General features: G+C 39.9%; 1 protein-coding gene across 1 annotated transcript in view; it reads left to right on the forward strand.

The window, feature by feature from the left end:
- The window catches only part of MAN1A1 (mannosidase alpha class 1A member 1), a 285,232-nt gene that overhangs the window by 247,414 nt on the left and 24,576 nt on the right, over positions 1-13,242 (forward strand). The window contains exon 14 of the mRNA XM_039914596.1: positions 5,840-5,955. Within this exon, the coding sequence (XP_039770530.1) occupies positions 5,840-5,955 (116 nt within the window). The remainder of the gene's footprint in view (positions 1-5,839; positions 5,956-13,242) is intronic.

The raw sequence follows: 13,242 nt of genomic DNA on the forward strand, positions 1-13,242 counted from the left end.
TAAGTGCTGGGGTAAATACAAGTTAATCAGGTTGGACACCATCCCTTTCCCACATGGGGCTCAGACATGGGGCTTAATCCCCATTTTACAGATGAGGTAACTGAGGCCCAGAGAAGTGAAGTGACTTACCCAAGGTCACATGGGAGACAAGCCGAAATTAGAACTCAGGTCTTTCTGACTTCCAGGCCCATGCTCTAGCCACTAGGCCATGCTTCTCAATGGAGAAGTTATGGTTGCTTCTGTTTTAGAAATACTATGGAAGCCATCTAGTACTGATGTTTAGAGGAAGTCCAAAATGCAAACTAAACAAAAAAAGGATATGAGCTTATAAATCATCAAAGAGAAAAATTTATGTTTTCATGAATTATGATTAATCCCAGCTCTGCAACCTGCCTGAGGCCTGATCCTGGGCAAATAACTTACCTGTGCCTCAGAGGATCAGGGTTCTAATTCTGGCTCTGCCATAATAATAATAATAATGATGTTGGGTATTTGTTAAGCACTTACTATGTGCAGAGCACTGTTCTAATCAGGTTGTCCCCCATGAAGCTCACAGTCTTAATCCCCATTTTACAGATGAGAGAACTGAGGCACAGAGAAGTTAAGTGACTTGCCCACAGGCACACAGATGACAATAATAATAATATTGGTATTTGTTAAGTTCTTACTATGTGCAGAACACTGACAAGTGGCAGAGCCTGGATTCGAATCCTTGACCTCTGACTCTCAAGCCTGTGCTCGTTCCACTGAGCCACGCCACCTGCTCTGTAACTTAGACAAGTCCCATAAATTTTCTGTGCCTCATTTACCTCATCAGTAAAATGGGGATTAAGACTGTGATGACCCTTCTGTGGGACTGGGATTATATTCTATTTATCTTTTATCTACCCCAGTGCTTAGTACAGTATCTGTCATATAGTAAGCACTTAACAAATACCTTAAAAAAATGCAGCAAGATCCTTTCTTAAAGGAATAGTTTTCTGCCTGCTTTGTATCAACCTTTTTTCCCTATTTGTAGTGCTGAAAGGCATTCCTTAATTTAAAATATTAAAATTACTAATTCCAAGTATTTGGGGTAATTTTGTTGGCTCTGATCCTATCAGTGAGAAAGGACTAAATTGCTCTTTTAGGGGAGCTCACTGAAGTTTGGGTTCATAAGGGCTGAAGTCCCAGTGTACTGCATCGAAAGAGAAAATTGGCTAAACAGTACCCTCGTGGTTTGAAAATTAACGTAGTTCCCAGAAATAGACTGTCTCTTCGCACTTGAAGCATCCAATCCATTACTTCCCAGGTCCACTAATGTTTGCCCAAGATTAAATTGCCCACCTAAACAGTCACTCAGATTTGCATTTGACGTATCAGAGAAACATTGAATAATCAAAGAAAAGTCTCTTACCCCTGCTGTTTGTTCAATTTAAATTCAATCTCCATATTGGAAAAGATTTTCACTGTTGGCGTCTGGGGGTTAATCACAATTGAAAAAATAATTTAAGTATTTATCTTATTTTATTCCTTTTTGTTAATTTCTGTGGAAAAAAAATGAAAGCCCTACGTAGAGATTTTTCAACCCAAAAACACTATCCAGGGAAAAAATAAATAAGGTAGTTTCCAGCTCCTGGTTTTTAACAAATATTGCTGTAACTCTCAAGGGCAGTACTGGATTACTGACATTGGTCCTTTAAATGCATTTAGTCCTGTTATTTTGACAGTAAATAGACTGTGATTCGCTGCAGTATGCATGAGCTGCATTTGTCTTCTGCGGTAATGTTTATAACAGGACTTATTATTGAAATTGTTCTTATGCTGTTTATAGTTATTTAGAAAAATAATTGAGAAAAATTTTAAATTATTTAGAGCTGCTGTTTGAAAATCTTTGCAGCACTGAAAATATGCTTTTGCTTTTGAAAAAAAGTAACTGTGGATTTCAAGCCTAAACATTAAATAAGTATTTAAGTGTTAAAAGAATGCCCTTTTTATATTTAGAGCCTCACTAGTTTTTGCTTATGGCTACTGGACAGGGTATTTTAATTTACTAAGTGCTACTGGCAGGACAAAATATCATTTGACATTTTTAATAGGTGCTATTTTAAGTCATCCATAATACTGATTTTCTTTTTATGTAATGAATCACAATGAATAGTGCATTTTATGAGAAACCACAAAATTAAATGTTAAGTAATTGAAATTAGTATTACACCTTCAAGCTGCCTTAGCTACTTGATTTTTATACTGTGGATGTGATCATTTAATGACTTTTTAATATTCTTTAAGGAAAATGTGATTGAAAATAATGTTAAGTAATTACATTTTAAAAAGGTATGAAAAAGTGACATACAACCTAGAGTTGAAAGACTTGGTATAGTATGTTCCATTTATATTTATTATTCCCAATTTTTCTTAAACCCTTAATATACACGCCATATTTTTAACCAGCGTATAAGAAATAAATGGTAGCCACATTCCAGGAATGTTAAAAAGTAATTCATTTTCCTGGAGTTTTTTCAGAGAATAATATCAATCAGTAGCCTTACTGACCATCTTCTGTATGCAGAGCACACTATACTAAGCAGAGTACAGTGGAAATAATGGACATGATACTTCCCCTAAGGGGTTTGCAATCTAGTAGAAAAGGCAGACCTCAAAGTAAGTTACAGATCGGATGAAGCAATACCATTTAAAGATATCTACAACCTCCAGTTGTTGCCCACCTCCTCCACATCAAACAGAAACTCCTTACCATCAGCTTTAAAGCACTCAATTACCTTGCCCCTTCCTACTTCTCCTTGCTACTCTCCTACTGCAACCCAGCCTGCACACTGTGCTCCTCTAATGCCAACCTACTCACTGTGCCTAGATCTCATCTATCTCGCCACCGACCTCTCAACCACATCCTACCTCCATCTTGGTTTGCCCTCCCTCTGCATATCTGACAAACAATCACTTTCTCCACCTTCAAAGCTTTACTGAAAGAACATCTCCTCCAAGAGACCTTCTTCGACTAAGCCCTCATTTCCTTTCATTCATTCAATCATATTTATGGAGCGCTTACTGTGTGCAGAGCACGGTAAAATAAGCGTTTGGGAGATTACAATACAACAATAAACAAACACATGCCCTGCCCACAATGAGCTTACCGTCTTCTCTCACTCTCTTGCACTTGGATTTGCACCCTTTATTCACACCACCCTCAGCTCCAAAACACTTACCTACATATCCATAATTTATGTATTTATATTAATATCTGTCTCTCCCTCTAGACTGTAAGCTTCTTATGGGCAGGGAACGTGTCTACCAACTCTGTTATACTGCAATCTAGTGCAGTGCTCTCTACACAGTAATTGCTCAATTGATATGATTGATGGATTGGTGAGTACTTCAGTGCTTAGGTTTTGAAGAAGTGATGAAGCAGCAGTAGGGGGATATAAAGTAGGAGGTAAGAAATTAATCTGGGAAGGACTCCTGGAGAGATGGAATTTCAGAAGAGCTTATTGTAGATGGGGTGACCTGATTGTAGTCTGTCAGATTTGAAGAGTAGAATTGTTCCAGGCAGGAGGGAGGGTGTGAACAAGGGATTGGCAGCAGGAGAGATGAGAACAAGCCATAGTGAGTAGGTTTGAAAACAAAAGATGCAAACTGGGTGCAGTGGGAGAAGAGAGAGGATAAGTGTGCTGTATAGAACTGATTGAGTATTTTAAAGCCAATGGTCAGGCGTTTCTGTTTGGTGCAGAGAAGAATGGCTAAACTTGGGAGGTTTGTGGGAAGTGGGAAGAGATGACATTTAGAAAACTCATCTCAAAGACAGGGAAGTATGCATGGAGAGGAAAGAGACTGGAGTCAGCGAGGTCAGTGAAGAGGTCAATGCAGGAGTCAATCTAGTATGTATTTGGACCAGCATAGTAGCAGTTTGGATGAAGAGGAAGAGAAGCAGATTCCTGAAATTTTGTGAAGGAATAATGGCAGGACTTGGTGGCAGATTCGATACAGTTTTGAAATAGAGGGATGAGTTAAGGATAATGCCAAGATTATGGTCTTGAAAGACTGGAAGGATGATGGCGTTAACTATGATGGTAGGATTGGGAAGAAGACGAAGAGTCCAGTTTGGGATTCACTGAGCTTGAGATACCAGAAAGTTAGCCATGTAGAAATGTCCTGGAGGCAGGAGGTCATGTGAGATTGCAGAGGAGAGAGGTTGAGGGTAGTGAAGTCGATTTGGGATAATAATAATAATGGTGATATTTGTTAAGTGCTTTCTGGGTGCCAAGCACTGTCCCCAGCATTGGATTAGATATAAGATAATCAGGTCCCACATGAGGCTCACATTTTAAGTAGGAGGGAGCATAGCTATTGTCATTAATGCCTGTTTACTTATTTTGATGTGTATATATCCATAATTCTATTTGTCTATATTGATGCTATTGATGCCTCTTTACTTGTTTTGATATCTGTTCCCCCCCCTTCTAGACTGTGAGCCCATTATGGGCAGGGATTATCTCTCTTTGCTACTGAACTGTACTTTCCAAGTCCTTAGTACAGTGTTCTGCATACAGTAAGCACTCAATAAATATGATTGAATGAGTGAATGAAGGAAGGAACTGAGGCAAAGAGAAATTAAGTAACTTGCCCAAGGACACCCAGCAGGCAAGTGGAAGGAGCGGATTAGAACCCAGGGCCCCTAAATTCCCCCAACTCCCAGGCTCATGATTTCAGGAAGTGTTTGAAAATGGGTAGATCTATGGTCTGGCAGATTTGAAGGAAGGGTGGAAGTTCAAGGAGGAGGAAGGGAGTGAGTAAGAGATCGGAGACTGGAGAGACAAGCGAGGCACAGTCGGAAAGGAATGTGAGAAGGCAGAATGCAAGTTAGGTGTAGGTGGAGAAGAAAGCTGCTAAGTGGGAGAGAGCTGATGAAGTGCCTGAAAGCAAAAATGACTAATATCATCCAGAGTTTCTACTTGAGGTGGAGAGGAATGGGTGACCATTGGAGGTTTTTGAGGAGTGGAGTTTTAGAAAGATGATCTGGACAGCAGAGTAAAACTTGGACTGGTGAGGAGAAGAGATAAGACTAGTCTAGCCAGTGTAGAATGAATGCCTAACCCAGAAGGTTAATTGTTTGACTCAAAGGCTCAGACTTCTAGGAGAATTAGGAAATTAGGTTGAGATGGTCAGAGTGTGGTTCTGTGGAGTTGGTGAGGTTAGGTAGAGTGGTAGTGACTTGAGATAAGAGTGTTTCCAAGTTAGTGATTGAGTGAAGTGAGGTGAAAAGTTTTTCAGATTTTGTTTACAAATGTGGAGGAATAATAGCTTGAAGTAAAGTTTGATTTTACTTGAGAGTCTAAGAAAATAATGCAAAGGTTAGGATTGGAACTAGCGAGCAAATTTTCTGTAGTCACCATTAAGCAGTCTGTCATCTATATAACTAGGCAGCTATCATAGTGATACATTTCATTTCCACTTTGTAATAAGAGTATAAAGTTTTTAGGAACATTTCTTTTTTACAGTATTCTGAAATTAGCAAATTTTCATTTTAATGGTTGCGAAAGAGTTTTGGTTTTGGGTTTATTTTTTTCGTGGGGGTGTGGAAGGATATTAACCTAGCCTGAGATTTTATCAGCCTGAGATTTTATCAGTCAATCATAATTATTGAGCACTTACTCTGTGCAGAGCACTGTACTAGGTGCTTGGGAGAGTACAATATAACAGAATTGGAAGACACGTTCCCTGCCCAAACCGAGCTTACAGTCTAGTCTAGTCTTACTCTTCCTGTGTCTCATTATAATTATGCTTTATGACCTAAAGTGAAAGTTGTGTCAATATAGAATTCTTTCCTTTCATGCTTTTTCAGATCACGTATCAATTGGAGGGCTTGGAGATAGCTTTTATGAATATTTGCTAAAGGCCTGGCTCATGTCCGACAAGACAGATGAAGAAGCCAAGAAAATGTATTTCGAGGCTGTTCAGGTAAACCAAATATGTGTCATATTTACCATAAAAATCTAAATTATGCTTTGTCATAAGGATGAACTTGTTCCTCTGCCACTGAAATGAGTATATTAAGTCAACTAATTGATTGTAAATAGCTTCCAATTAAGCTGGAAGGTGGTAGGTTCAAAACAATCAAAAGAAAAGTTGTGAAGGTAGAATACAGTAAGAAATTCAAAAGGGGTTTGGATAAATTAATCATGGTTTCAGAAAGAAATTGCTAATATAGAGGGAAATGTTCAGGTAGTTGAGGGTTCATCCTTTTTCATGAGGATGAATTTCAAGGAGCATGAACATCACACAATTACTCCAGTCAAACAATTTCACAGGGCAGGATGGACCATTGTTCTAAATCCAGGATGGACATTTTATGTTTTTAACCAAAGGTTTTGAATGAGAAGGAAGAACAGAGGTTTGAAAAGCACTCTTGGCTTTGATTAATTTTTAATATTCAACAGTGGAAGATTATCTTTCTGGTGATTACCTTTGGCCGAGGATTGAGCTCTTCTGATGAGTATCACTGTCATCTGTAAGGCAAAAGACTTAAGCTGTAATTAAGTAGCTTCTAATTTAAACAATAAAATAGTTTACCTTTAGCATCCACCTAATTAAAGTTGAAGATGAAAATTTAGACAAAAATCACATTTGCAGTTATAAGTTTTAGCTTTTCTGCTGTGACATTTTTTCATTCGATCCATCCAAATCCCCAATTGCATTTTTCCTTTACATTTTCGGCCTGACACTACTGCAGCATTATTCACCTCCCTTTTCAAGGGCTCATTTTACATTCTTTCTACTCCTGGTGAATAAAATGAAGGTCTGCCTTCTAGATTCTATTAAAAATGACATTGAAAAACATCCTTATTGGGAAGTTGAAAAGAATAAGGTCAGAGGAAAGTGTGTACTTTGTTTGCATATCTTAAGAGCCTAACAAATTAATGATGATCTTTCCAACTAGCTGGGAATCCTAACATGTTACTGAGGCCCCCAGTTGAGTCTCGAATGCACCCAACCTACCAGAATGTTTATCCAGTCTGTCAATTACTGCTTTCCCCCCCGACCCATCTTTTTTAAACCATCTCTCTATTTAGCTCATACACCCAGGGCTATCCAGGAACAGGGCAGGGAGAGGAGCTGAAACTCAATTCTGCCCATTTTACTACTTGGTTTGCAGAGAGAAGGTTGAAATTAAGTACTAAAAGGAGATGTTGAATTGTCTGGGGATTTCAGTGTTCTTGTCCCCCATGGCAACAGTTACTGGAGAGTTGACTATCAGTCAAAGAACTGAAAGAATAATGGAGCCATAGAAAAATGGGATATCCTCCACTAGAGAAATAATTTCATAATGATAACCTTGAATTTATATAGTTAGCTTTATTTTCTAAATCTTTCACCTAAATGATTGTATTCATAAGCACAGTATCTCTGTGAGATAGCAATGGTAGTTTGTAGGATCCAGTACCAGTCTCTCCAACCAGCTGAGAGTCATCATCGTGGATTGAGTAAGGAGAGTCGCTTTTTGTTTTCTTTTACTAAGACCTGTAGAGGGTCTGTGAGACTCATGGAGATCGGAATAGTTGAAGCTGAGGGAACAATAAGTTTGTTCAAGTCTGAATCAGAACAGAGATCACCACATGTCCTTGGTATGCTTCGGATGGGGGAGTTGAGTGCTATTAATAAATGGCTATTCAGTAGATTTTTCAGATTGCAAATGTCATAATCAACCAAGAAAAGAAAGCATTGTGCTTGATGAGGCTGTTTCTCTCCAAGTGGCTCACATTCACTCTCCCAAGAGAAACCAAGACTTGCTTCGCCTAATATGTGCCTTAAAGAAGACCCACATCTGGGTTTTGCTTCTCCCAGGACAGGCTTGCCGGGCAGGAGGAGGAGCATTTGCTACTCTCACTGGGCTCTCTGAAAGTACAGCTAGATTAGCTATGCCTGCAGTCGTAGGCCAGGGCTTCTTGAGTCCCAGGCCCGCTCGCACCCTTGGCTCTGGGGAAGCTGAAACAATTCCCTAAAATCATCCCAGTCTTCCCCCAAATGGCGGCAAGTTCCTCCCTGAGTGTGGGCCCCCCAGAGGCTGACCTAAGCCTGCCCTATGCTCCCATAAGGGCTCGAACCCTCGGAGGAAGACACGTAACACAATAGCTCATTTTGCAGATGGTTGTCTGGCCCTCAGCCATCCTGCCTCCAGATGTTGCCTCAAGCACATTCCTGCCTATACATCCATTGAGAGGCTGTGATACTGCCCAAATGCTTAGTCCAGTGCTCTGCACACAGTAAGCCATTGAGTGAATGAATGGAAGAATGCTTCCCCGACCACCCCCTTCAACCTACGTAAAGCAAGAAGTACAGCCTCCATGTTTTAACTGGCCCCTCCACCCTCCCTAATGTAGTGATGAGAACAAAACCAGCATAGATCATATACATTCCCATAATACAATGTAAAAGATTCCCATAGTAAAAGTGTTATTAGTCATTCATTCATTCGTATTTATTGAGCACTTACTGTGTGCAGAGTACTGTAATAATAATAATAATGGCATTCATTAATCGCTTACTATGTGCAAAGCACTGTTCTGAGCGCTGGGGAGGATACAAAGTGATCAGGTTGTCCCACATGGGGCTCACAGTCTTAATGCCCATTTTACAGATAAGGTAACTGAGGCACAGAGAAGTGAAGTGACTTGCCCAAAGTCACACAGCTGACAAGCGGCAGAGCTGGGATTTGAACCCACGACCTCTGACTCCCCAGCCCGGGCCCTTTCCACTGAGCCACACTGCTTCTGTACTAAGCACTTAGGAAAGAACAATACAACAATAAACAGTGACATTCCTGGCCCCTAATGAGCTTACATCTAGAGTTGGGGAGACAGACATCAGTATAAATAAAGTTACAGATATGTACATAAGTGTTGGGGGGCTGGGGGCAGGGGGAAGAGCAAAGGGAGCAAGTCAGGGTAGTGCAGATAGGAGTGGGAGATGAGGAAAAGAGGGGCTTAGTCTGGAAAGGCCTCTTAGAGGAGATGTGCCTTCAATAAGGCTTTGAAGTAGGGGAGAGAGTAATTTTCTAATACTGATAATTTGCTGGTAATCTGGCTGTAGTTTTTAATTTGGGATGTCAAGTTGAAATTTCAAAAATTTCAGACTTTTATCTTTGGAACCCACATTCAACAACATCTGCTTGACCTGGGTGTGTGGTAATATTGGTGCAAAAAATGTAACATCCAGAAAGGTTTAAATAGTATTGCTTAATTTATGCATCGGAAATCAGCATCAGTCCAAGATTCCAATATTGAATGAACATGAGAGCTTTTCACTGAGCAAGAAAAAGGCGGCACTGACACAAGACATAAGCAAAAACTGAAACTTCAGTCTCTTTACATGGTGGGGAGGTGGAATTTCCCAGAAGAAAGTATTTATGACATATTTTTAAATGAGCAAACTTTCCAGGCATCACACCAAAATACTCATGATGACATCTCATCCCCAAAGTGGCCTAAATTGAATATGGCAGAATTTTAATGATTTGTAAGTCAACTTAGTCCAGTTTGGCATTGAAAGTGTTAAGAAAATGATCATTTCTAAAAATCAAACATGCTATGGGAGTGGGTTTCAAAGTTTAACCATAATTTTTAAAAAACAGCTTTCGGGGGAGGAAATAGAATTCAATCAGGAAAAACTCCAAAAAATCGGTATTCATTATAATGATGCCCTTCTGCCATAATGGGCAAAGCATGCAATAAAGATTGAAATTCTGGTCCAAAAGTTCAGTGAAGAGCTTCAGATGTTCATCTACTGCCGGATAAATTATTTAGAACCTTAGGTAATCCTATCATGAAAACAGCCATGAATGCTGATTGACTTAGACCTAAAATCTGAAATGAAAGAATTAATATTTTCCAGTAAACAGATGATAAAATGATATCATGTTGTGGGTCATTGTCTCTCAACCTCTCAGTCATTATAAAAATGAACTTTTTTATTCAAATGCAGATGTTTATTGAGTAATAGATTGAACAATCATAATCACATCCTCTTTATTTGGATTCAGAATTCCTCTAATTTCCTAACCTCATATTACTAATGTAATATAAAGTTATGTAGCTGCCTTCTGCGCCTGTGAACTATAGCTTCCACATTGCCACTAAGAATTCAACATCAGCTAACACAATTATGACAATAATATTATTTCATGTGTTGAGTGCCAATAAAGGACTCTTCAGTATATTTTTCAGTAGTTTTCAAATGTCAGTTAAGATTAATGTACCTGAAAGAGAGATAATTGCCTCATTCCAGATAGACGTTCTCTGCTACAGAGAGCTAATTGTAATTCAGAAGGGACTGATTCCTGGTCCAATGTTCAGACCTCTGAATCACACTGACTCCAAGTCAGTCTGAGGTTGACTGAGAGCTTCCTGGAACTGAAATTAACTCATTTCTGGCCAGCCTCAGTTTCGATTCTCATCATATTTTAGCCTGTGTATTAGGTATGTCTACTGCACGGTAGTTATTATTTTGAACTTACTTTGGTATTTGAGGCATGACATCAGCAGACCATCAGTGATCCAGGCCCTGCAAACCCGGCTCTGTGGTAAATCAGGAATTTTTGTGGGTGCTGGATAAACAAGTTGTAAAGAACTCTAGCTGCAACTCTAGAGCTTATGGACAGATTTAGCATCACCATTAGTGTGCTCTCAGAAGGCTATTGTCAGTGGTTTCAAAAAGTGGCACAGACTTCCCCAGCAGTCACACTGTAACTATGGGAAATGATGCAGGGACAACTGTTGGAGAAATCAATTTTTAAAATGGGTTCTTTCATTCATTCAGTCGTATTTATTGAGCGCTTACAATGTGCAGAGCACTGTACTAAGTGCTTGGAAGGGCACTATATAACAATAAACAGACACATTCCTATTGGCATGGATTTCTCAAGCAGCTGATCCAGACCATTCTTCAGCCATTTGCTGCTATTCCCAAATTCAGTGATTGAAGAAATGTGTGCTCTTTTTTTTTTAATCAACCAATCTTCCTGATCTAATACTTTAGACCCAATTGGGTCAAGAATGTTCAGCCTAGTGTAGCATGAGTATTTAAGGGCTCTATTGCACTTAAGCAGTTTGGATCATTGAAGTCTTGCTGCTATAATTTGAATACAGTATTTGTATTATAATTTTGAATGAATTGATTTTTCCTAATGATGTCACTGACCCTTTTTATGCACTTCTGAATCCTTGGTATTACTGCCCATTCGGTTAATTTTCTACAGGTAAAATTGACCTAAGTGGAAATTGTGGTTCTCAAAAGGAAACTTTCAAGTTCATCTAATGGGCTAGATGAAACAAAGTAGAAACTTGAAATAGGTCAATAGTTGAAGAACCAGCACATGAAATTGAATTATTCAGTAGCATTTCAAGTAATTGGAATCTTCGTTAACTAGATTATGGGCCCCATATGGGGCAGAGACTGTCGGATCTTATTAATCTAGTACTTACCCCAGTGCTTAACTCAGTGCTTGGTGTATAGTAAGCTCTTAATAGGCGCCATCATTCAGAAGCAGTACTTCGCAATATGTGCTATATGCCTGAATCAACAAAAACATCGAGAGTGTCCCCCAATCAGCAGTATTTATTGAGCACTATGCTAACTGCATTATTTGTGCAGTTCAGCAACCCTCCTTTTGTAAAGGCAAGCAGAAATTTAGTAGGTTTGATAGCTCTCCGAAGAGACTTGTTGAGGTCATTTCCTTCCGGCTTCGCAGTAAAAGATTGGACTAGGTCACTGCTCCCCAACCTCTTTGTTCCGAGACACTCTGAAGGGCTGAGTAGAGTCTGTTGGCACAAGCCTCTCCTCTGCTTCCCTGCTTCTGCTTCCTCCCCACCCACATTAGGAGCTCGTGGAAATGGGGGTGATTGGTGGCTGGAGAGTTGGGGACCACTCTTCTTGTACCCAGTGAACCTCGGAATGGAAGCTCCCAAGATCATCCCTGTGGAGACCTTTAAAGATCACCTTCGTGGTGGTACTCGTGAGATTTCCGGGTCACATCATTAATGAATCAGTCAATGGTATCAATTGAGCACTTACTGTGTACAGAGCACTTTATTAAGGACTTGGGAAAATACAATTCCACAAAGTTGGTAGGCACGATTCCTGCCCTAAAGGAGCTATCAGTCTACTCAGTTGAAGAAAAACCCAGTCAGATTTCCACAAGGTCTTTCTTTGACCTTGTTTCCATGACTGAATCAAACATCCGATTCATTGCACTTTGTTGATTAGCTTCCCTGCTCCTGAGCCGAGTTTCTCCTGTTGAAGTCCTCTCATTTGGAATGGATGTGTGTCCCATAGAAGTCAGTGGGCAATGAGCAATATACCTAGTGGATAGAGCACGGGCCTGGGACTAAAGGATTTGAGTTCTAATCACAGCTCCGCCACTTGTCTGCTGCGTGACCTTGGGCAAGTCACTTAACTTCTTCCTGCCTCAGTTACCTCATCTATTTAAAAAATTAAAAAATGGACAAAGATCCTCAGTCTACCAACTCTATTGTGCTCTCTCAAGCACTTAATACAGTGTTCTGCACACAGTAAGAGCTTAATAAATATGATTGATAATTAAGATTTTATCAGTAAATTAATTTGGAGGGTGGGGCGCAAGCATTGATCTGCTCTTCCACCACCTCCAATCATTTCTTATCTGGATCAAGAAAGGAAAGGAGGGATTTTTTTTCCCTATGACCACCAGTCTTTCCTCTCTCTGTGGCTTAATCCTCACCTTGCCTGTTCCTCAAAGTATGAAAGCCCCAGGAAGTTTTAGTCCCCATCCCACCTTCTCCCCACCTCCCCCTTTTTAAAAAAAAATTGGTATTTGCTAATTCTTATTATGTGCCAGGAACTGTACTAAATGCTGGGGTGGGTATAAGCTAATCAGGTTGGACACAACCCCCGTCCCACATGGGGTTTCCGGTCTTAATCCCCATTTTACGGATGAGGTAACTAAGGCACAGAAAAATTAAGTGACCTGCCCAAGGTCACCCAGGAGTCAGAATTAGAATCCAGGTCCTTCTTGCTCTCAGCCTCATGCTCTATCCACTATGCCATGCTGCTTCCCATGGACAGCATTCAGCGAGGTTTCCAATTTTCTGGCAATTGGCCCAGAAGCATGAAATGGTAGTTTCTGAGTAGTAAGTGGTTTTTGTTTTATTGGTGTTTTTTTCCTATTTTTGAGTTAATCACTTCACTCTGATATTCCCTGAATGGCATCCGACA

Source organism: Ornithorhynchus anatinus, chromosome 2 (genome assembly GCF_004115215.2).
Source record: "Ornithorhynchus anatinus isolate Pmale09 chromosome 2, mOrnAna1.pri.v4, whole genome shotgun sequence".
NCBI classification, from domain to species: Eukaryota; Metazoa; Chordata; class Mammalia; order Monotremata; family Ornithorhynchidae; genus Ornithorhynchus; species Ornithorhynchus anatinus.